General features: G+C 43.4%; 1 protein-coding gene across 2 annotated transcripts in view; it reads left to right on the plus strand.

Moving 5' to 3' along the window:
• Positions 1 to 24,830, plus strand: part of GNPTAB (N-acetylglucosamine-1-phosphate transferase subunits alpha and beta) — an 85,444-nt gene that overhangs the window by 42,092 nt on the left and 18,522 nt on the right. For both annotated transcript variants that reach the window (XM_025283627.3, XM_025283629.3), the window contains exons 3-12: positions 1,311 to 1,430; positions 2,479 to 2,520; positions 4,995 to 5,200; positions 13,148 to 13,212; positions 13,481 to 13,615; positions 20,720 to 20,881; positions 21,470 to 21,649; positions 21,869 to 22,039; positions 23,427 to 23,550; positions 24,589 to 24,792. In XM_025283627.3, coding sequence (XP_025139412.2) covers positions 1,311 to 1,430; positions 2,479 to 2,520; positions 4,995 to 5,200; positions 13,148 to 13,212; positions 13,481 to 13,615; positions 20,720 to 20,881; positions 21,470 to 21,649; positions 21,869 to 22,039; positions 23,427 to 23,550; positions 24,589 to 24,792 — 1,409 coding nt within the window. The remainder of the gene's footprint in view (positions 1 to 1,310; positions 1,431 to 2,478; positions 2,521 to 4,994; positions 5,201 to 13,147; positions 13,213 to 13,480; positions 13,616 to 20,719; positions 20,882 to 21,469; positions 21,650 to 21,868; positions 22,040 to 23,426; positions 23,551 to 24,588; positions 24,793 to 24,830) is intronic.

The raw sequence follows: 24,830 nt of genomic DNA on the forward strand, positions 1-24,830 counted from the left end.
GGTAAGCTGATGAAGGAAAGGAGGAAAAAACTTTTTAGCAGGGATTAAATCTGAGATGGAGCTTAGACAGGACAGTCAGGGATTAAAAGCCTGCCTGACGTCTGGGCTTCCCTGGTGGCTTAGATGGTAAAGAATCCGCCTGCAGTGCGGGAGACCTGGGTTCGATCCCTGGGTTGGGAAGATCCCCTGGAGAAGAGAATGGCTACCCACTCCAATATTCTTACCTGGAGAATTCCATGAACAGAGGAGCCTGGCAGGCTACAGTCCCTGAGGTCGCAAAGAGTCGGACATGACTGAGTAACTTTCACTTCATGGACTCCTAAGGTCAGGGGTATGATAGATAGTAAGGGAAAAATCGAGCAGGTTTGGAAAGGTCTTCTATGCTAGTGTCTCAAGTAAGTCATCAAGCTCCTACCTGCCAGGCACAAATCCTAGTCCACAGGGTACTTTAGGGAACAAAGCAGATGTGATTCCTGCTGCCCTGGAGCTTACATTCTAGGGGAGGCACACATGAATTACCAGTATATGTAGCATGTCAATTATTTAATATGTTAGGAGATTACTGCTATAAAAAAGAAAAAAAACAGAGTCCAGCAAACAAGATTGGGAGGGGCCCGGCTTGGTGGCAGCAGAGAATGGGAAGTCTATAGCGTTAAATGGGTAGGTCTTCGTTGTGGAAAGTGAAAGTCGCTCACTTGTGTCCGACTCTTTTTGACCCCGTGGCCTATACAGTCCATGGAATTCTTCAGGCCAGAATACTGGAGTGGGTAGCCTTTCCCTTCTCCAGGGCATCTTCCCAACCCAGGGATCGAACCCAGGTCTCCCGCATTGCAGGCAGATTCTTTACCAGCTGAGCCACAAGAGAAGCCCCAACATTGTGGACTGCTGGCTGACTTTTTGGGGGTCATTTTGTTTAAGCTTCTAATTTCTTTTCTGTGTTTGGCTGCATTTGTATCCCAGCTTCCTCATTTGCTAAACTGAGAAAGTAGCAGTTTGAGCTTCTAAGACCTCCTCTACAGTCTTAAAATGAAAAGGACAGCAGCCTCTTTACAGGGTGGTTGTGATGATCAAATGATGCAAAACTACATCAAGTGTCTAGCAGAATGCAGCTCACAGAGAAGGTCCTCAGTAAATATTAACTGCCCAAGCCCCAGTTTCAGAACATGCAAGTCTGTGATATGCACCATGGTTGGATTACCTTTTTGTTGATATTCTTCCATAACCTCTGAGGTTAATTCCTGTATGCTCTTCGTATTCCCAAATATATTGGAAAAATGCGTATAAGCTGGAGGACTTATGGGTTTCCCTAGGCTCTGTCTGCCCATGCCGATCGACGTGGTTTACACCTGGGTGAATGGCACAGATCTTGAACTGCTGAAAGAGCTGCAGCAAGTCAGAGAACAGATGGAGGAGGAGCAGAAAGCAATGAGGTAAAACCGATTGGATTGTTAGAGAACAAAACACAGCACGTTCTACAGTTATAAGTAACAGTACATTTCAGAAGGTAAGATAATGCTCACATTGTTGTTCAAATAAGAGTCTGCATCTCAAGTTCATGCCGTTAGAGGATTCTGGCAGTCATGCATCCGACCCTTGTTTCTTGGTGCCCAACGAGGACTTAGCCACTTTGGCCGAGATCTTGGCCTCACCCTGCCAGGTGGCCACTGTCTCATGAACGTGGTGCTCTAGGTCTCTGAGGGCCTAAAGGTGGAGGAGCCACCCAAGGGAGCCCTGGTCTTCCTTCTCATTTAGCCTGAGTCCCAGGTGTGATAGTTTCATGAAGTGAGGTTTTGTTATTCAAGACAGCTAGATTAGTCCCTTGAAAATAAAACAGACCTGCAGACATAACTTTTCTTCCATTTGATAAAGGTAGTAAAAAGTATATTTGTTACCCTTTTTACTATCAAACAGTACACTATGGAATTAGAAACCTGGGTAGTTGTTTTAATGGAATTTTGATTATTTTATTTACTTTATCTGGGAAAAGTACAGTGGGTTTCTGGAGAACCTTCTGAACCAGGGGTCTGGCTGATGTAATTTCCCCTTTGATTCCTCAGGAGTATTTACTGGGAGTTCCCCTATTCATTTCTTTGTAAATGTTATGGGTGCACCCCAGTTTCAGGTCTTTGGCCCTGTTATACTGCAACACATTTGTCTGTCTTTCTCTCTGTTCTGTCTGTGCATGAAAATGACTTTGATAGCCTTGTACCAGTTTTACTAGTAAAATGTAAAAGCTTATATTTTAAGTAAATTTTCCTGGTTACTATGTATGGGACATGATAATATTTGTTGATCGTATCTTATTAAAATGTAGAATTTATGATGCATAAATATTATACATAGTACAGTACTTCTTAACCTACTGGTTGGTCCTTGTGGAGTAACCAGGAAAATCAATGTTGTTAAGTTCCCTTGTATTCTCATGTAAGGCTAATACTTGTCCATGCATGTGTAATGAAATCTGTTTCCTTTCACTAGAGAAATCCTTGGGAAGAACACAACAGAACCAACCAAGAAGAGGTAAGCATTTTGATTTTCCTCTCAGGAGTGAAAATCAAAGGAGTGAAGTGAAATGTCCAGATTTTTCTCCCTTGCTTTTGTTGGCTACACAGTATTTTTTATTTTACTCTGTTGCTCCTGTTCAGTCACTCTTCTGCAGTCATTCTTCCCTAAATTAAGTGCATACATCAGATGAGAACACAAAGGCAGAGTTGATTGAGAGCTCTGATTATTCTTGTTGTAGGTAACCAAAGCATTATCGTTTCTAGATGCATTAGGTAACGTTTTTCTTCTTTGCCCTTTCTATTAGTCTGTCTTGATGTGCTATTCTCTTGGTCCATTCAATGTCCATTGTTTAATTATGTGTTCAATGTATATTTCCTTATCTTTAAAAGCCAACATAATCATATGTCTTATATCTAAGGATTTGGGAAGGAGATTTAACCCAATGACAAGAATCAGATTATTTCTCTTCATTGGAATCATACCTGACACTAAATAGGCCCTTAACACAAGACTGTCTCACGAATAAGTGGAAATCCGGTAACTGCCACTTGCCCACTGAACCATTAGACTTAAAATAGAAGAGTTATTCTTAGAAGTGATCCAGAAGTGCCTTCTGAATCACCTCTTAATGTTAATTATGCTTATTTATTTATAAATATCTATTACTAATACTGTTATTTTTAAATGACTTTTAAATTAAAGCTGTGATGCAATGTTACAGAAAGGTCAAGAGGAAAGAAAAGAACAAGCTCACATAATTCTGTGGCCCTCACTCCACAATTATGATCATTTTCTTATTTCTTTTTCATGCACATTTTTATAGTAAACAATTTCTAATCTGTACAGTTTTGTATTCTATTTTTTGTTTTATGTAATCATACATATTTCTGTGTTATCATACTACTTCTTACTTATCCATTTTAATGCTGCTACTGCTGCTGCTAAGTTGCTTCAGTCGTGTCCGACTCCGTGCAACCCCATAGATGGCAGCCCATGAGGCTCCCCCATCCCTGAGATTCTCCAGGCAAGAACACTGGAGTGGGTTGCCATTGCCTTCTCCAATGCAGGAAAGTGAAAAGTGAAAGCGAAGTCGTTAAGTCTTGTCCGACTCTTAGCGACCCCATGGACTGCGGCCCACCAGGCTCCTCCATCCATGGGATTTTCCAGGCAAGAGTACTGGAGTGGGGTGCCATTGCCTTCTCCGTATCCATTTTAATAGTTATATAATATTCCATAAAGTATACTATAATTTGCTAAATGTTGGGAACCTGCTGTATTTTCATTATTGATGCTATATGTGGGTCTGGCATTTTCTGTGCGTGGGTTTGTTTGCTTTTCCTGTTTTTGTTTCTTTTCTACTTGGACTACATTCCTGGACATAAACTACTTAGGAAGAGCATGTGTTTGTTTTCATGGGTCTGATGGAAGTATTGGGGGTGTGTGTGTGTGTGTGTGTGTGTGTGTGTGTGTGTTAGTCACTCAGTCTCGTCTGACTCTTTGTGACCCTATGGACTGTAGCCTGCTAGGCTTCTCTGTCCATGGAGTTCTTCAGGCAAGAACACTGGAGTGGGTTGCCATTCCCTTCTCCAGGGTATCTTTCTGACCCAGAGACCTGACCCAGGGATCTGACCCTGCATTGCAGGCAGATTCTTTACCATCTGAGCCACCAGGGAAGCCCATAGGTATACATGATATATGTGTATCATGTTAGCAAATTGCTTTTTCAAAGAGGAAATGGGGAATTCATCTGGAGGGACACTGCAGAGTTTGAGAAGGGTAAACATGCTACACTTGGACGAACATTGCCTCTTCATATTTTGAGGGGTGCTAATTTAATAAGCTAAAGGTCATCGTTTTCTTTGCATTTCTTTGACCATTGATGAGGTTGCACAATTTCATGTATTGTTTATTAACTGGTCATAGCTCCTACCTTCTGAATTCTGTTCCATTGACTGTTATTCTAGGTATTTCTTATGTTTAGGCAGGAATATTTCATGTAAATTCATCTCACCTTGTCACATTTGCTTTTGTTTGCATTGTGTCCTATTATATTCAGTGTACAGAGTTGTATTCTAGTTGGAATTGGTAAACTGTATCTGATGACATTGTTAACCAGAATTTATCTACTTCCTTATCTGTCTAATAATGGGTTTTACTGGAGTTACAGATAATGTTGAAAACAGTAGTAATGAAATGCTTAATTTCTTGTACACCTTTGAGTTAGTAAATTTTGTGGCAGTCTTATTTTATTAATAGGAGTTTGAAAGCTTTATCTTTTGAGTTGTACTTGTTTAATAGTTTTCTACCATACTTGCTAACTTACTAAATTTTTATATTCTTGAAATAGAACTCCTTGTTTATTGAGCATTTATGATTTTTAAATAAAACACAGAAGAAACATCTGTAAAATTTAGTAGTAACCAGTGGGCTTCTCAGTGTTGTTTATATTTTTCAAGCACGTAGTTGTGAGTATGTCCCTGTCTTTCCAGTGAGAAGCCTCTGGAGTGTTTGCTGACGCACTGCATTAAGGTGCCAATGCTTGTCCTGGACCCAGCCCTGCCCGCCAACATCACGCTGAAGGACCTGCCGTCTCTTTATCCTTCTTTTCATTCTGCCAGTGATGTCTTCAATGTTGCAAAACCAAAAAACCCTTCCACTAATGTCTCAGTTGTTGTTTTTGACACTACTAAGAACGGTAAGATCTTCTTGTGGGTGTTATAAAGTCTTGATATCATTGGATGCTGGGATAACAAAAGTTTGAATGGAACAGAATTGATTAAGTTTTTAAAAAATGCCTGATAAATTAAAAATATAACAAGGGAAGCAGAAGAGCGGCCACTGTATTTCAGAAAGGGGTTATATATTTTTCATTCTATGTAATACACATGCCAGCCTGAATGCTGAGGTCAGGTCCTAAAACCTGGAACTCACGTTTACTGTATTCTCTTGGCTCTGAGTTATTCTAGAAGCTTTTTTTTTTTTTTACACCATATAATTCCTCAGTGAGGTTGTCTTCTGCAGCTTGGACTGACCATACTTGGAGCATTCGCGCTGAATGTTCTGAAGCGTCTGGTTATGCAGTTGATTTGGCCAGATAATATAATGAAATTTGTAATTCTTCCATAAAACCTGCACCACATCCTTAGAGATCCCGCCCTCCCATCTGGCCACTGAGCTGCTGAGCCCCACGCCTGTGTCTCCGTCAGTAATCCTTCCTCTTGTCTCTTATCCTTCCTTGGCACTGAGCCACTCTCCCTGGAACCTCTGCTTTCACTTGTGTAAGATGAAAGCTGTCTCATTCCTTTTACAGTTCTGTTCTCAAGTTCTCATTCTTTCAAGGTTGTACCTCCCAGCTTAAATCTTTGGAACTATCTTTGACCTGTTCTTCCTCTAATCAGTAATCAGCCGCATCCTATGAACTGCTTTTTTTTGCAAGAATCTTATCTTTCATACTTAATCAGATTTCCTCTACACCCTACCAAATTTCTTCACTCAGTTCCAATAATAGAGTCCCGTCTGCTCTGTCTACCTCTAAAGTTCTTCTCAGATCTGTCCAGCACATAACTGATAAAATCAGCATTTTCCAATCTGTTTATAGTTGCTCTCTCTTTGGAGAGAATAATAGTAGTATGTGTTTGTTTTTTACATGGATACAAACCCTCTTGCTGGTGATCCAGATCAAGGTTTAATTGCCTTGGTCCTGCCCGTCATCCCTTGCTTCCCAGCCCTCCTTGCATCTCCTCACAACTGTCAGCGTCTTCACACACAGATATGGGGTTGCCTGTCCCTTTCTTTTTCCTCTCCCAGCCCATCTCCTGTTCTTTGTGTGTGTGTGTGTGTTTGGCTGTGCCATATGGCTTGTGGGATCTTAGTTCCCTGACCAGGGATCGAACCCTGGCCCTCGGCACTGAAAGCACAGAGCCCTAACCACTGGACCACCAGGGAATTCCCGCTATCTCCTGTTCTTTCCAGCCCCATCTCCAGTTCTGTCTCCATGAGGATCCTGGACTAGTACATTCACAATGATTTTATTTTTCTGTATCCCTGTAGTACCTGTAATCTAACTCACAACTTAGTTTTTGACTGCATAGGAGTTTATGGGGTTCTCATCTAATTTCTTCAGAGCAGAAACCTCCTCACCAGTTTGTGTACTGAACAGTGTCTAACATAGTGCTCATTTCCTGGGACTTATTATTTGTGATTTGAAAGGTCCAAGTGCAGACATCTCCCCCTTCACATTACCAACCTGTTTCTGAACTATTTTGTATAGAAACTTATTTTTTAAATTCATGCTATATTTTTAAATATATAGGGAAAGTAAAAGGATAATTTTTGACAAATTTAACAAGTTAATGATTTATTGTTTGGCTGAGTTTAGCCTTCAGTTCAATTCAGTTATGTCTAACTCTTTGTGACCCCATGGACTGTAGCACCCCAGGCTTCCCTGTCCATCACCAACTCCCAGAGCATACTCAAACTCATGTCCATCAAGTCAGTGATGCCATCCAACCATCTCATCCTCTGTCGGCCCCTTCTCCTCCTGCCTTCAGTCTTTCCCAGCATCAGGGTCTTTTCCAGTGAGTCAGTTCTTCACATCAGGTGGCCAAAGTATTGGAGTTTCAGCTTCAGCATCAGTCCTTCCAATGAATATTCATGACTGATTTCCTTTAAGATGGACTGGTTGGATCTCCTTGCAGTCCAAGGGACTCTCAAGAGTCTTCTCCAACATCACAGTTTAAAAGCATCAATTCTTCAGCACACAGCTTTTTTTATAGTCCAACTCTCACATCCATCCATGACTACTGGAAAAACCATAGCTTTGACTAGATGGACCTTTGTTGGCAAAGTCATGTCTCTGCTTTTTAATATGCTGTCTAGGTTGATCATGGCTTTCCTTCCAATGAACAAGCGTCTTTTAATTTCATGGCTGCAGTCACCACTTGCAGTGATTTTGGAGCCCAAGAAAATACAGTCTCTCACTGTTTCTATTTTTTCCCCATTTGTTTGCCATGAAGTGATTGGACTGGATGCCATAATCTTAGTTTTCCTAATATTGAGTTTTAAGCCACCTTTTTCACTTTCCTCTTTCACTTTCATCAGAAGGCTCTTTAGTTCATTGCTTTTTGCCATAAGGGTGGTGTCATCTGCATATCTGAGGTTATTGATATTTCTCTCAGCAATCTTGATTCTAGCTTGTGCTTTATCCAGCCCGGCATTTCGCATGATGTACTCTGCATATAAGCTAAATAAACAGGGTGACAATTTGCAGTCTTGACGTACTCCTTTCCCAATCTGGAACTGGTCTGTTGTTCCATATCCAGTTCTAACTTGCTTCTTGACCCGCATACAGATTTCTCAGGAGGCAGGTCAGGTGATCTGGTATTCCCATCTCTTTAAGAATTTTCCACAGTTTGTTGTGATCCACACAATTAAAGGCTTTGGCGTAGTCAATAAAGCAGAAGTAGATATTTTTTTGTACCTTGCTTGCTTTTTCAGTGATCCAGTGGATATTGGCCATTCACTGATAACACTTCACTGGAAGAGAAAAAGGAATGATATTATGTTAGCAATTATAACTCAGTTATAAAGTCTATGGAGAGAATCTTGGGTTTTCCTCTACTCATTTTATGACATGTCAAAGATGTAAAAGATTGTAAAGTTTGGGGTTTCCCTGGCAGTCCAGTGGTTAAGACTCCACACTTCTAATGCAGGGGGTGTGGGTTTGATCACTGGTCAGGGAACTCAGATCCCATATGTGGCCAAAAGAAAGGATTGTAAAGTGTGATATAGATAAGATTCATAGTAAGTAATAGTCTCTTAAACACTGGTTTTTAATTTGCACTTGGGTTTTTATTTGACTGTCCTGCTTATCACATTGACTCATTTAGTAAATATTTGTTGAGCCACTGCTCTGACTTGGTTGTTGTTTTAGGCAAACAGCAGAGGAAAAAAGGGCACATTCCTACCTTCATGTAGCTTCCATTTTTAGTAGGCCACAAACTCACTCTTTTATCATGCTTAGGTATCTAGATCACGGATAGCAGAATTGTTTCATAAAGGACCAGGTAGTAAATAGTTTAGGCTTTGTGGGCTAAGAGGCAAAATGCCAGATATCATGTAGGTATTTGTATAAACATTTAGCCATTTAAAAATGTTAACATTGTTTTTAGATTGGGGCCATGCTGAATCCAGTAGTGGCTAGATTTTGGACCATGGACTGCCAAACCCTGATCTAGATTAAGAAATTTTAGCCATGTTTGGCATTTTAAAGATAATCTCATTTAACCTCTTTCCAGTTTATCATTGAGATCTGTTGGTTTGTTTTTTTTTTTTTTCCTTCTGAAATGTGTCATTTCTGCCCTCTCCTGATCACCCTACCACTTCTGTTGTGTCCTTGACTGCCGATTGGACAGGACTTCAACAGTCACACAGTCCAGCCCTGCAGCCAAGACCCGCATCTCCTCAGCAAAATGGGTTTTCCAGTCAAGCTTATCTCCTTTGATGTTTAGGAAATGAATTTCCTCCGGTGACAATTGATTCTGCCTCTGGACTACATTGATTTTTATGAGGAACTACAAAGGGCTTCCTTATAGCTTTCTCACACTGGTTCAGTTTGTACCCTTGGGATCCTATGGAGCTTCCCTGTCCTGTGTAACATTTCCTCTTCTTCCTTTAGCTGTCTCTTAGGTACTTGACTGCACCCTAGTTTGCTCCTCTCAGAAGGAACTTTAGTTTCTATTACCTTTAAAGTGTTTCAGCTGGAGTTGAACATTATTCCAGTGTGGTTCAGTCTTCAAAGAGATCAGGACTATTTCTTCACTGTTTATCAAGTGCATATTATATGCCAGATGCAGAAGTGAACAGATGGACAGAAATCTCTGCCCTCATCAAATTTACATCTTGGCACAGGGATCAGACAACTGATACAGCATACAGGTTAAATCCTATAGTTTGTAGATGAATGCTGTAGAGAGAAATAGAACAGGGGAAATTGGGGGAGGAGGGTAGGGCAGTTTCCCCGAGAAGGTGATTTTTAATGAAAATTTGAAGGAGGTGAGAGAGCCTGCCACATGAGTATGTGGGCAAGCAGTGCTTCTCCATATATTCCCTATATACAAGGTAAGTGGAATAGCAAGTGGAAAGCCCCTGAGGCAGGAGTCTGTCTGACATGTTCGAAGAAGAGCAGGGAGGCCAGTTTGGCTAGGATAGAGTGAACAAGAAGGAGAGAGCAAGAGATGAGCCCAGAGAAGTAACAGGCACCAAATGGTACAGGCTGAGGTTAGCCATGACAGGCTTTTGCTTTTAAATCAGAGTGTGTTGAGGAATCAATCATTGAAGGGTTTTGTGATCTGACTTATGTTCCAGAAGAATCAGTCTGGCTGCTATAGTGGGAATAGACTGAGGAGGGGCAAAGGTTGTAATAATTGAGGTAAGAAGGAAAGGGGCTTGGATTAGTGTGGTGGTGAGAAGTGGTTCGAGTCTGGACATATTGAAGGCCAACTCAATAGGGTTTCCTGATGGGTTGGTGTTGGGGAATATCACCCTTCTTATTCTAAGCCCTCTCCTGCTTAGAAGCACAACGTTAGGAGGAAATTCAGTATGGCCTTAGCATTACTGACTCATCCTGAACTCACTGTCAACTAAAACTCCTCTAAGTCTTTTTTAAAAACTTACATTTACTAACTCAAATACCCATTTTATTTAATTTTTTTATTTTGATTTTTCTTCAAAGATTCCTTTTAATTTATACTTGGTTTTGTTTTGTTGCCCAGTTAAAGATCTTACCTTTATTTGTAGGAGACTTTATTTTGCTAGATTTGACTGATGGCTCTAAACAGTCAAGGACTTTGGAGAACCCTTGGTCTGTTACCAAGGTAACAGCTTCTCTGCTGGCTTCCTGTAAGCCCACGCATTTCACAAGCATCACTTCTGTATCTCCCAAAACCTTGATGGATTGTTGAACAAGACAGAACCTATAGCAGACCTCCAAAACCCCTCTCTGGGTTGACTGCAGCTTTTATAATTTTATACTCTCTGGTCAGAATTGGTTATAATCTGCCTAACTTGAGATCTAGTCTCTTTTAGACCCATAAAGATGACATGAGGTGTTGTTTAGCTGCCTTCCTGAGATTATGAACAAATACAAACTCTTCTAATTGTCTGATCGACCAGTATTGTTGTTCAGTTGCTAAGTCATGTTTGAGTCTTTGTGACCCCATGGACTGCAGCACGCCAGGCTTCCCTGTCCATCATCAACTCCCGGAGGTTGCTTGAACTCATGTCCATTGAGTCAGTGATGCCATCCAACCATCTCATCCTCTGTCGCCCTCTTCTCCTCCTGCCTTCAATCTTTCCCAGCATCAGGGTCTTTTCCAGTGAGTCAGCTCTTTGCATCATGTGGCCAACGCTTCAGTTTCAGTATGAGTCCTTCCAGTGAATATTCAGGGTTGATTTCTTTTAGGATTGACTGGTTTTATCTCCTTGCAATCCAAGGGACTCTCAAGAGTCTTCTCCAGCACCACAATTTGAAAGCATCAATTCTGTGGTGGTCAGCCTTTTTTATGATTCAAAGCTCATATCCATACATGACTACTGGAAAAACCATAGCTTTGACTATATGGACCTTTGTCAGCAAAGTGATATCTCTACTTTTTAATACGCTGTCTAGATTTGTCATAGCTTTCCTTCCAAAGAGCAAGCGTCTTTTAATTTCATGGCTGCAGTCACCATCCGCAGTGATTTTGGAGCCAAAGAAAATAAAATCTGTCACTGTTTCCACTTTTCCTCTGTGTGTTTGCCATGAAATGATCTACCAATATAGAATCCACCTTATCAACGGGGAGAGACAGATGGGGACAGAGTGAGGTGTGTATCTGATGAATTTATCCATAATGAACTCATGCTGTTAGCACTCAGTGCTTCCATTAAAGATAGACAGTATATTGTGAAGACTTTCTCCAGTACTCACCAACTATATTTTTATGGTACATTTGAGACTCTTGCCCAGGGTTGACATCCATCTTGCAGGGTATAATCTGTAGACCCTGCTTTCTCTGTCTGTTTTGAGAATGAGAATTACAGCCTTCTGATCTCTTCTGTTTTCCAAGATCCCCAAATGTCAGCAGGTTTGCTGATTTCATCTGTCCCCATCACTTGACACCTGTCTCCTGCTAGGCACGCGTCATCACTTTCCTTGCTTGTACATGCTTAGTTGCTCAGTCATGTATGACTCTTGGCGACCTCACGGACTGTAGCCTGCCAGGCTCCTCTGTCCGGGGGATTTCCAAGGCAAGAATACTGGAATGGGTTGTCATTTCCTATTCCAGGGATTGTCCCAACCCAGGGATTGAACCCAGGTCTCCTGTGTTAGCAGGCGGATCCTTTACCACTGCATCACCTGGGAAGCCTGTCACCCTCCCTGCTGCTGCTGCTAAGTCGCTTCAGTCGTGTCTGACTCTGTGCGACCCCATAGACGGCAGCCCACCAGGCTCCCCCATCCCTGGGACCCTCCAAGCAAGAACACTGGAGTGGGTTGCCATTTCCTTCTCCAATGCGTGAAAGTGAAAATTGAAAGTGAAGTCGCTCAGTCGTGTCCGACTCTTAGCGACCCCAGGGACTGCAGCCCACCAGGCTCCTCCATTCATGGGATTTTCCAGGCAAGAGTACTGGAGTGGGGTGCCATTGCCTTCTCCTATCATCTTCCCTACCCCTGACTTAATTTGCTCTAATCACATTACCTGATAAATCACAGGAGTTCACTGTGACTCTGGGGAATCCCCAGGACCTACAGTGGCTCCCCACCATCCATCTATCAATAAATGCCACTGGCTTGGCTTTCAAGGGCCCCTTCTGGTTGCTCTCTTTTCCGCATACCCACCACTCCCAAATGTTTTACTCTGGTCAAACAATTTTATTTTTTAAATGAAACGTCGATGTTTGATGTTTGGTCCTACCTCTGTGATTCCTGTCAATCTTTCATTTCTGTTTCCTCTGTACACAGGAGCCTCTCCTTCAGTACTGCAGAATTATAGTGGGTTACAGTAGCTCCCCTTTTATTGAATGGGTTAATTTTGTCTCCCCCAACTACCTTTTCTTTGAGACCATGTGTTATACTGGTTTCAGTTCAGTTGCTCAGTCGTGTCCGACTCTTTGTGACCCCATGGACTGCAGCACACTGCCCTGTCCATCACCAACTCCCGGAGCTTACTCAAACTCACGTCCATCGAGTCGGTGATGCCATCCAGTCATCCCATTCTCTGTCAGCCCCTTCTCTTCCTGCCCTCAATCTTTCCCAGCATCAGGGTCTTTTCAAATGAGTCAGCTCTTCACATCAGGTGGCCAAAGTATTGGAGTTTCAGCTTCAGCATCATTCCTTCCAAAGAAATCCCAGGGCTGATCTCCTTCAGAATGGACTGGTTGGATATCCTTGCAGTCCAAGGGACTCTCAAGAGTCTTCTCCAGCACCACAGTTCAAAAGCATCAATTCTTCAGCGCTCAGCTTTCTTTATGGTCCAACTCCCACATCCATTCGTGGCCACTGGAGAATTTGGCAGCTCTCAAAATGCCTTGTACAGTGTCCTGCCAGACATCATGGTTAAGTATTCACTAAAATCATGCTTGTTTATTGTATTCTCTGTTGTAGTTGAAGATGCCCAGGCTGGAATGTTTAAAGGAAACAGCAGACAGACAGTTTGGAGGGGCTATTTGGTATGTTACTTCAAATTAGCTGTGTTTTTGCAATCCATCAGAATAAAAGTGTGAGAAATCAAGCTGTTTTACTTTGAGAGGCTTTTTAATGTTTACTTTTCCTCTAAGCCTAGCTTTCCAGTACTAGTATTGATTTAAATAATCATACCATTCTTGTTTTGAAGTTGGTGTGATGCAATAATAGATCTTTCCTAGTTTTCTCAGCTGTAAGTTTTCACCAGCCTTATAATGTGGAAAGTGAGCTGTGTTTTTCCTGTTCTTATTTTAGACAACAGATAAGGAAGTCCCTGGGCTAGTGCTAATGCAAGATTTGGCTTTCCTGAGTGGATTTCCACCGACATTCAAGGAAACAAATCAACTAAAAGCAAAACTGCCAGAAAATCTTTCTTCTAAAATAAAACTGGTAAGAGCTTAGAAAATAGAGCAACTAGTATAGCACATCCCGTTTAACGTATGCCTCTTCTTGGCAGCCCCTTCCGTTATATTAATAGTATAGCTGACAACAAGAAGCAGAGAGGGGGAGTTCCCTGGTGGTCCAGTAGTTAGGACTCTGCTTTTACTGTTGAGGGTGCAGGTTCAAGCCCTGGTTGGGGAACTAAGATTCGATAAACCGAGTGGCATGGCCAAAAAATAAACCAAAAAACCCAAATGAAGCAAAAAGGTTCTCCATTCTGTCACATATGCTATCGTGAAGACAGCTTTTTATTTGTAGAAGATTCTGGGGTTTTTTTACTCTTAATTTTACTCTTTTTACTCTTAATTCCAAATTTTAGGAGTCTGACTTGGATTGTAGGTTTCCCAGGCAGAATAAGGATTCATTTGTTTAACAAAGGAGCGTCTGTGTGGGTCAGGTGCTGTTACAGCTGCTGAGAATGTAGTCGTGGACAGAAGTCCTGGTGGCAGTGTGAGCATGGAAGGAGGCGGTGGGGGAGGTCCAGCACGTGTTTGTACGTACACTAGTCCCCACCCTGCAGACTTACTTGGAGCTTCCACTCACATAGGGGAATGCTGCAGATACTTGGAAATTTGAGCCTTTCATTCCTTAATAGCTAGCTGAGCCACAAACGTATATAGTATTTATACATGTTAACTCTTCACACCTGAACACCGAGCCCATCCGTTTGAGTTGACCTTGGAGGCTGTGACATGTGTTAACCCTTCTTGTCCTTAGAGCCATGTGTCTGATTGATGTAGGGCACAGGTTGTGTGGGTGTACCGTCCTTTCGACCTTCTGTCAGGACGCCTGCTGTTCTGTCAGCAGTAGCCTGGGTTGTACAGTATGAATGCTTCCTCCCTCAGCATGGAGGGCATACAGGTCTTGGTTCAGAATTTGCTAGGCTCCACTCTTCCCTGATTTTACAAAGAAATGTGCTCTAAATTCTGCCACTGTTTTTAGCTTCCTGCTTCTTCCCTCTGTCTCCTGTTGATGTCATTTAACAATGGGAGGTGAAGGGATGGAGGTGGAGGTAGTGGCGGGGAGAGCTGTGACTATGGGGTTATTGAGTTTACGTCTAGACTGTGTTTTCTATCTGCCTGTCCAAGTTCCCTTTCTTTCCTTTCCCCTTAAGTGTTTCCCTGTTTTAAGATACTTTGTATTACCTTTGTAAATACCTTGGTAATATGAATGACATTTCTGTCTTTTCTTCATATTATCCCCCATAATTTTCTTTCTGGTACCTGGAAATACAGTAATGCCCAGCCCAATGAGGGTTGAATTATTTCTTAATCTGTAGTTTTTTCTTAAAATAAATATATTCCTCCTTCCCCTGAATTATTTTTAGTATTGATTTGGGCAGATAAAACCATAGATCAGCATTTATTCGGCTTCTTGGCTTCCTGCTGCTGCTGCTGCTAAGTCGCTTCAGTCGTGTCCAACTCTGTACGACCCCATGGACAGCAGCCCACCAGGCTCCACCATCCCTGGGAATCTCCAGGCAAGAACACTGGAGTGGGTTGCCATTTCCTTCTCCAATGCAGGAAAATGAAAAGTGAAAGTGAAGTCGCTCAGTCGTGTCTGACTCTTTGAGACCCCATGGACTGCAGCCCACCAGGCTCCTCGATCCATGGGATTTCCCAGGCAAGAGTACTGGAGTGGGGTGCCATAGCTATTACTTGTACCAGTGTAGACTTAGTGTCTGTACTTTTGACCAGCGAATCTGCTGCTGGGTGGGCGTGGCCTGCCAAAAGATCCAAGTCATGGTCACCTCTTTGGTAGGCTAGTTTGGGGCAGTGTGGAGTGGTGAGTGCCAGGAGAGGCAGGGAGGAGCAGGACTTGAACTAGGCAGTAGAACCCCAGGCTCTGTCCACGGGGACGCCCCCTCCTCCGCCATTCACCCGGCTGGAGGTTGATCTGGATTCCCCAGACCTGTTGTTGTGGAGGCTGGCACCTCCTGGGGAATCCAGTCAGGTATACACAGTATTTATTGCAGCTCATTGTCTCAGTGCCAGCACCTGTGATTGGCTTCAGGTATAAGGGCTTCTGATTTTTGGAGGCTCAAGAATAAATGAGAAAGAGGAAGCACAGAAAGATGGTGGTGTCAGCATTCAAGCCTGGTTCTCCAAGGCACTGTCTTTCCTTGGGTCCTACTTCCTGGTTCTATTACGGGCACCCTGAGAATGAAGTTTCCAACCACTGGGTTCCCAGTTTAGCACTGATTAAACACCTGCTATGTGCCAGGGACTGTGCCAAGGATAACCGAGTGAAACCAGCCCAGCCACTGCTGCCACAGCCCAACAAGACATTCAGGTTCCACAAGGGCCTTGGCAGTGGTGCCAGTGATGAGAATGGTTCCAGAACCATCTGAGAAACCCTCAGCCTGACCCGGTGACTTATTAGCTCCTGGAGGACATAGAAGGAAAAATGAAAGGGGAAGTGGATGTGAACCAGTGAAGATGGACATAGTGACATTAACCACACTCAGAGCTTCATGGGAGAAGTAAGATTTGGGGAAGGAAACTGAAAGCTCAGTTTGGGGTAATATATTGGAGGTGCCCTGTGGCACGTGGGAGGAAGGGCTGAGACGTTGGTTCCTGTTCAGGACCTGAACGGCTGAACCACTGTGCCTTTCCAGGACCCTCCAGGTGGCTTTTGCTAAGGCTCGTGACCTCCAGAGCCACCTAGGGCTCAGTTCTGTCCCAGAGACCCTGGGCGGGCTGCGAGCATCTCAGGACAGGTACTGCCTGCCCATTTGTACCCTAGTGATCATCTCTAGGCCTGGCATTTAGGGGGCCTTGTTGAGAATGAGCAAGAAGCAAGACTGACACCTGCCATATACAGTGTCCTGGGATGTAAAGGGAACCGTTTTAGTGGAGTCATTATTCAAAGGAGTCTTTTAGTTTTTTGATGTCATGATTTTATACATCCAACAACTTGGCCTTCATCATCTTGTTTAGTGAAAAATAAGGTCAGATTCCCTTCTTACCCCCATCAGGGAAAGTGGGAGTTAGTTGAAAATGGTTTTGTTATCAAGGTGATAGATTCGAATTCATGAAAATTCTTCTGTGGACTGTAATCTTATAAATCAAGCAGTCTTCTCTATTGAAAAATTTCTAGTTTGAGATACTGGGTTGGCCAAAAATTTTGTTTGGGTTTCTCTATAACATCTTAGGGCTTCCCTGGTGGGCTCAGATGGTAAAGAATCTGCCTGCAATGGGGGAGACCCAGGTTTGACCCCTGGCTGGGGAAGATCCCCAGGAGAAGGGAATGGCTACCCATTCCAGTATTCTTACCTGAAGAATCCTATCATCTTAACAGAAAAATCCAAATAAACTTTTTACCCAATACCTTGAGATGTGAGTCCTTTTGTGATCTGATTAATTACCCTCTAATTTTGCTGTAGAATTTTTTTTTTTATGTGATGGACACAGAATTCAACTTTTGAGAAATCAGGTTATCATGGTCTTTTAAAAAATTTTTATTTTATAGTAGCATATATGGGCTGCCATCTCTGGGGTTGCACAGAGTCAGACACAACTGAAGCGACTTAGCAGCAGCAGCAGCAGCAGCAGCAGCATATATCCATGGTCTTTATTTTCAGCTTTCTCTAAATCATTTTCTTTTTGGATGTTTTCATTCATGGTGAATTTTTCATTTGTTTTCTTGGCTTTTGTTTTTGTTCACTTCAACATATGTTAGAGCAGGCAGAAGATCTTCCCCAAGCTGTCAAGTGCGTTCTCACATTTGGTTGAATTAAGTGATGCTGGTTGCTGAGTGGGTGTGCAGAAATGGAGGACATGCACTTGTCCTCAGGCTGTTTTGGAGGCAATATATTTGTATATGTGGTCAAGTAGCAAAACAGGATAGTATGAGGTTAGCTATCAAGAATGAGCTGGCATTTTAGAGACAAGAAAGAAAGATCTGCATGGATCAGAGACAGGTTTCCAAAGAGAAGGAGGCTACATGGGATCCTCGAAGCCTGATCAGTTATTGATAATTTGTTTCTGCAGGAAGGACAGTTGGGCAAGGTGGGAACAGCATACTGTCTGACTTGGACTCTGACCCCTCAAACCTCTGTTCAAGGCATGACACGTTCAAAGTCATAGTAAATTGTATTAATATTTGTACTAATGCCCCTTTTTCCAGTGCTTTCCCTGAAGCCATCTTGTGAACCTTTTAAAGCATACACAATTGTGTTTGTTTTGCAAACAAAACCGTTTTCAGGCACCCTTTATTTTGGTTTTGTTTCTCATGTGAGCATTTTGGTAGATTAAACACAGGCACCTCTGAAACTGATACAAGTTTTAGAAAACCACCAGGACATATTAAGACCTAGTTGCTTGAGTTCTGTAATTACTAAAAAGAGCTAATTTGCTTTTCAGTTGCATTAGCTGGCACATTTTTTTCCCTAACCTCACACTACCATTTAAAGGTGTTATCGGTCACATCATTCTAGATAATGTTATTGTAACAAACATCCTAAAGTCCCAGTGGCTTAAAAAATAGCACAACTTCATTTCTCAGTCATGTTACATGTCTGGCTATGGGTCTGCAGGGGGTGGGTGTAGAACTTGTTCTGTCTTGTAATTTATAGAATTAAGACTGACTTCTAATCTCAAGTAAGAAGTTATATATGGAACCAGTTGACCCATAGATTCCCAAGCTAAGAACTCCAGCCTGAGGCACTCACCACACTGCGGTTTCCTAACCACCTCCTGTCTCTTCCCTGAAGAGTAATTAAGGCGTCCGGGATTAGGGTGCCACCTAGCGGCCAACACAGGACCCTTTACACCACTCAAGACAGTTGACAGAAAATTTTTTTCATACATACAAACGTTCCTTTAAGCTCTTTAGTTTTCACCTCTTTTCCAATTTTCCATCTCTTAGACAAATCCCTGTGAAATTTCAAAGTAGTTTTCTAGAATAAAAGCAGAGATTAATTAAGGGTACTTTCACTTTCATAATTAGGCTTCCCTTGTGGCTCAGCTGATAAAGAATCTGCCTGCAATGCAGGAGACCTGGGTTTGATCCCTGGGTTGGGAAGATCCCCTGGAGAAGGGAAAGGCTACCCATTCCAGTATTCTGGCCTGGAGAATTCCATGGACTATACAGTCCATGGGGTCACAAGGAGTTGGACAGGACTGAGCAACTTTCACTTTCCTAATAAATTTAAAATTAAATTAGGATATTAAAGTACGACGTTTATATATCCTAGAATAGTGATTTTTGCACTCTAGGGAGCCCTGTGAGGTTCTGTGAGTGTCTTTATGGGAGGGGGGCTGGGGGAGGACAGGGAGGCTGTTAGGTACTTAGAACAGACGGAGGACGCTTGCCTTGCGTGGCCTGCCTCCAATCCCTCTCCTACAGAGTGAGGCAGAACAGTGGCAGTGGCATGAACAGGTCTGCGGTGAGTGCTTTGTGTATACCAGATACTGTTAGGTGAGAGAAATTGATCAGTAAAGAGGACAGCACGTGCGCGCGCACACACATACACACACACACACACACACACAATTTGCAGTGAGAGTTAGTGTCTACATAATACAAAGGAGAAGAGAGATAAATGAAATTCTAACTCTGACCTCTACTTTTGGCCTACATAAACTCAGGAAACTTTGCAGTATGACCTAAATATAGTCATGTAGCATATGCAAAAAAGGGAGAAGATAATGGCACCCCACTCCAGTCCTCTTGCCTAGAAAATCCCATGGACAGAGAAGCCTGGTAGGCTGCAGTCCATGGGGTCGCGAAGAGTCGGACACGACTGAGCGACTTCACTTTCACTTTTCACTTTCATGCATTGGAGAAGGAAATGGCAACCCACTCCAGTGTTCTTGCCTGGAGATTCCCAGGGACGGGGGAGCCTGGTGGGCTGCTGTCTATGGGGTCGCACAGAGTCGGACACTACTGAAGCGACTTAGCAGCAGCAGCAGCATATGCAAAAGCTTTCTCTGTTTTGATATTTATTTATTTTTTAAAATTTGGCTGTACCTTAATTGTGGCACCTGAGATCTAGTTCCCTGACCAGGGATCCAACTTGGGCCCCCTGCATTGGGAGTGTAGAGTCTTAGCCACTGGACCACCAGAGAAGTCCCTTGCTCTGTTTTATAAATTAAGAAGGCTAAAAATTAGGAAAGAAATTGACCCTGTTAGGAAAGCCAGTTCACCAGTAGGGTGTTGCTGTCCTAGATGAGTGATTTTCAACCCTCTCCCTGCTTTTTCAGTTCTGAAAGCCTCTCTTCACAGGAAATTGTATGATACAGAATTAAAGCAACAACAAAAAAAACTTATCAAGGGTGGTGTGGACTCTGGTCGAGGTGGGGAAGTGTGCTTGTAAAATGTTTTGGTGTGTGTGATGTTCCCTCTTGGATTTATGGTTGCTTTGAAAACACTGCCCCTGAAGGTGGTTTTCCTGTGCAAGCACTTCAGGCAGCCCTGCCAGGACTAGGTGTGGGCACGAGTGCTGCGAGACACCTGCCGACAGAAGTGCTCTCCACCTGGCACAGTTGCAGCGCCATTACCCGGCAGGACTTCCCCCAATGTAGGCAGATGGGCGGTATTCTAGAACAGAGGTCACAGACTGGGGACCAGATGTATTTTGTTCGTATGCATGACAATCCAAACTATATGAGCCACCGTTGAAAACTGGGAGATTTCATGTGATACTAGGGATTCTGGCCTCTCCAGGGATCTGGCTGCCTTTGTCCCTGTTGACTAATGGCTGCATTTGCAGATGGGGCCTGAGATGTCCCATTTGTCATAGCCCCCAACTCTCTCTTGTTTCTAAATAGCTGGTCTGTTGCATTCATTTGGGAAATGTGTCTGGCCCATGTAGGTTTTCTCTCCATGATACTGGCTTGCTGTTTCAAATATGTATATGAAACTTTGAATCTTTTAAATATATGCAATATATATTTAATGGGCATAATAAACAGCACGTAGTTTGGTCAGTACACAATATGTAGTATATATAACATTATTTATATTTAAGATCAAGGATCAACTGGGAATTTAAAGATGTCTTCTTTGTTGTTCAGTTTTCCCACATGTAACTCTCCTATTATTTTATAGTTGCAGTTGTATTCAGAGGCCAGTGTAGCACTTCTAAAGTTGAATAATCCCAAAGATTTCCAAGAACTGAATAAGCAGACGAAGAAGAATATGACCATCAATGGAAAGGAACTGACCCTAAGTCCTGCATATTTATTATGGGATCTGAGTGCCATCAGCCAGGTAAGGAAGGCAGAGATTCTTTTTGAACCCAAACTGAGGGTTTTGATTATTAAAGATTTGTAAGTCATTGTATTAGAAGAGGGCTTCCCAGGTGGCTCATGGTAAAGAATCTGCCTACCAATGCAGGAGATGTGGGTTCACTCCCTGAGTTGGGAAGATCCCCTGGAGGAGGAAATGACAATCCACTCCAGTATTCTTACCTGGAGAATACCATGGACAGGGCCTGGTGGGCTACAGTCCATGGGGTTGCGGAGAGTTGGACATGAGTGAGCGCACACATACCTGTTAGAAGGAAGAGGGCTCCCGGAGGAGTGACTTGATTCCCAGTCACTGCCATTGGTTAATACTAAGTGAAATGACCCACATTCAGAGCCAAGAACCTTTTCTTTTAAAAGGTATGTTGAAAGAAATGCTGTTTTTCTGTTGCTGTTTTAAATATGCTGAGTGTTTTGCATTTTTTTTTAAGTTTAAAAGCTGGATGCAGTCTTTGAAAGTTTGCTGGAGTTCCCTGAGCACAGAGGGGACAGTCGGGGGGGCAGTGTGACTTAGGGGTATTTTCTATCTTTCTATGCCCCATGCTTTCCTCAGTCTAAGCAAGATGAAGATGTCTCTGCCAGCCGTTTTGAAGATAATGAAGAGCTGAGGTACTCGCTGCGATCTATCGAGAGGCATGCACCGTGGGTTCGGAACATTTTCATTGTCACCAACGGGCAGATTCCATCCTGGCTGAACCTCGATAATCCCCGAGTGACGATAGTCACGCACCAGGTAGAGACTTGCCACGTGTTACAAGGCTGCAGTGTCCTGTTCCGTCTTTCCCTTTTCTTTTTCTGGTCCCTCATTTCATCCCCCGACTCTCCTCTCCTCCACTTCCACCTTCCTTTAATCCTTCCATTCACCTCCCTCCCTAATTTCTCTCCAAAAACAAAACAAAACTCCCTTCTCATTCCCCTTCTTCTGTCTTGTTTGTTTTGTGTCTGTTAAAAGGATGTTTTTCGAAATCTGAGCCACTTACCCACCTTCAGTTCACCTGCTATTGAAAGTCACATCCATCGCATCGAAGGGCTGTCCCAGAAGTTCATTTACCTGAATGATGATGTCATGTTCGGGAAGGATGTCTGGCCAGATGATTTCTATAGTCATTCGAAAGGTCAGAAGGTGAGTAGCTAAGAGCTGTCTGGTCTAGGAGTTACTTAGAAGTTGTAGATGGGACATAAAGAAATAGGTGTATATATATCATATTCAGATTTGTCCAAGTGAGCAGTTTTGAGTGCTGAGCTCAGGAGAGGTAACGATCAGGGAGTGAGAAAAGTTCCTGCGGCAGGAACCTTGCTTCCTTATGTTCTCAACACCCAAACCCACCCTGTGTGTTTTCTGCTACTGCAACAGCAGGAAAAGCAAAATCACTGGGAAACTATTGCGCTCACCACGTCAGCAAAACGCCCAAGACAAATTTAGCTCAACGTAGTGCTTTAAAGCCATGGATGAAGTGTCACGAGGCAGCCGGTCCCACTCTGGCTTTGAGGGGCAGGATGGAAAAACTGGTCCTGAGCACAGATGTTACAGGTGTCAGCTGTGTAGGCACCGCCCTCCCGGGAGTGACATGAGCTTGGAAGAGCAAGTAAGAGTTAACCAGATGAAGAAAGCCCTTCCAAGTAGCTGGACCGTGCAAAGATGTAGAGATTTTTAAAGTTTTCAAAAATGTTAGGAAGCAACCATATAGCAGGGCAGGGCTTCCCAGGTGACGCAATGGTAAAAAACCTGCCTGCCAATGCAGGAGACACAAGAGATGAGAGTTTGCTCCCTGGCTTGGGAAGATCCCCTGGGGTAGGAAATGGCAACCCACTCCAGTGTTCTTGCCTGGAAAATTCCATGGACAGAGGAGCCTGTTGGGCTACAGTCCATGGGGTTGCAGAGAGTCTGATACGACTGAGCAACTGAGCACACACCATGCATGTAGCCTGTCAGCTGTTTTGAAAGCAGAGTTGTTCACAGCTCAAGATGCTATGCTGATTAATTCATCACGACCTCACGTGTGGAGGGGAGGACATTGAGAGGTCATCTGCCCCCCTTTTCAGCCTTGCGATGAGACGATACATGAATCCACTTGGGAGCTGACAACAGCATCACAGAAAAGCAGTGACTTCTTGCACACTTTCCACCTGCACACTTTTATACTTGGGTTTAAGTCTGGCGTATTGCTGCTTTATTTAACAATAGATTATTTATAAGACCATTTGTGAGACTAAACCTGTAAGCTGAGTCTGCTTTCCTCCAGTGACAGAAAAGAGTGACTGTGCCGGCTGAGACCTGTCAGCCGGGCGGGACCAAGAAGCCACCACAGGAAGGCCCTTTCTTCAGGCTCCATTTGTTTGATTTTTCTTTTAAAGGAATCCTAGCTTAAGAATAGGGCTTCGCAGATGGCTCAGAGGTTAGAGCATCTGCCTGCAATGTGGGAGACCTGGGTTCAATCCCTGGGTCAGGAAGATCATAATAAGTGTCAGAAATCAGAAACCACTTTATTTTCTCCGTGGCTTTATCCTAGGTGTATTTGACATGGCCTGTGCCCAACTGCGCTGAGGGCTGCCCAGGATCCTGGATTAAAGACGGCTATTGTGACAAGGCTTGTAATAACTCGGCCTGTGATTGGGACGGTGGTGACTGCTCTGGTGAGGATGTGTTCAGGTGTAACTTGTCTATGTTGTTGGAATTTTTTTCATTAGCCATCATTCTTGGACCCATGACCTAGTTTATGCATGTTATCATTGTTGGGGGCATTTTCCCATGTTGACCCTGCACTTGCAAATGCCTTTTAGTATTCAAAAATATGAAAATCAGCCCTACCCTTAATTATGTGAGCTCAAGAGCAAGAATCACTCACTCTCACTGGTTTTTGTAGGAGTTCATGGCCAGTGGCTGTCAGCAGATTGCTCCAGGTCAGTGAACGACTAAAGAGGCACAGAAGAAATAAACAATCTCATCTCCTTAGCACCTCTTCTTCCTGTCTTGTACACTTATATTTGGACTTGTCGAGGAAATAAGTTTTTACATTTATTTATTGCCTTTCAGTTTATAAAGCATTTAAACTTAGAAAGCATCCTCCATTATCCACTTAAATTTCTCAGCCGCCAGAGGAAAAGAGAGTAGGTGCAGACACTGTCATCTCCCTAGTCCATGTGAGGAAGCAGGTGTGGGAAAGAGAAGAGTGTTGGAAGAAACAAAGCTTGTGTTTCAGTCAGATCTGTCAGAGGCACTTTTGAAAAATACACACTGCTTCAGGCAGAGAATGCAGCCGTGCCAGAGGGCCTGTGCAGCCCCGAGAGCTCGGCCTCTCGTAGAGCGGTGATGCTCGGGCAGGGGGTTGGCGCCTGCATTAGGACGTGCTCTTGTCAGTCCTCAGAGTCACAGTGTTCAGAATCATCTGCTTCTCCGGACACATCTACACGTGTCCCCGGGAGCACATCCAAGGCCTGTACTGGTAGGTTGCACAGCTGTACGTGCCAAGGCCTGGTCATCCCACACCCAGTTCACTGTCAGGTGGTACCCCCTTTTCAGGTTGTCTCTTTTTAAGCTACATAAAATCTTCTGTTGAAGAACAGGGTGAACCTTTCCTGGTAGAAATTCATGCATCAGTCTTGATTGAGAACCAGGAGCTGTCTTTTTTCCCGAGATTGTAAGCACCACAGGATCTCCTCCTCCTCCTCCAGGTAACAGTGGAGCCAGCCGCTATATTGCGGGAGCTGGGGGCACTGGAAGTATCGGAGTCGGACAGCCCTGGCATTTTGGTGCTGGAATGACTGGCGTCTCTTACTGTAATCAAGGATGTGCAAATTCCTGGTTGGCCGATAAGTTCTGTGACCAAGCCTGCAATGTCTTATCCTGTGGGTTCGATGCTGGCGACTGTGGGCAAGGTATATTTACTGCCATAAAAACATATTTAGAATAAGGG

Source organism: Bubalus bubalis, chromosome 4 (genome assembly GCF_019923935.1).
Source record: "Bubalus bubalis isolate 160015118507 breed Murrah chromosome 4, NDDB_SH_1, whole genome shotgun sequence".
Classification (NCBI taxonomy): Eukaryota; Metazoa; Chordata; class Mammalia; order Artiodactyla; family Bovidae; genus Bubalus; species Bubalus bubalis.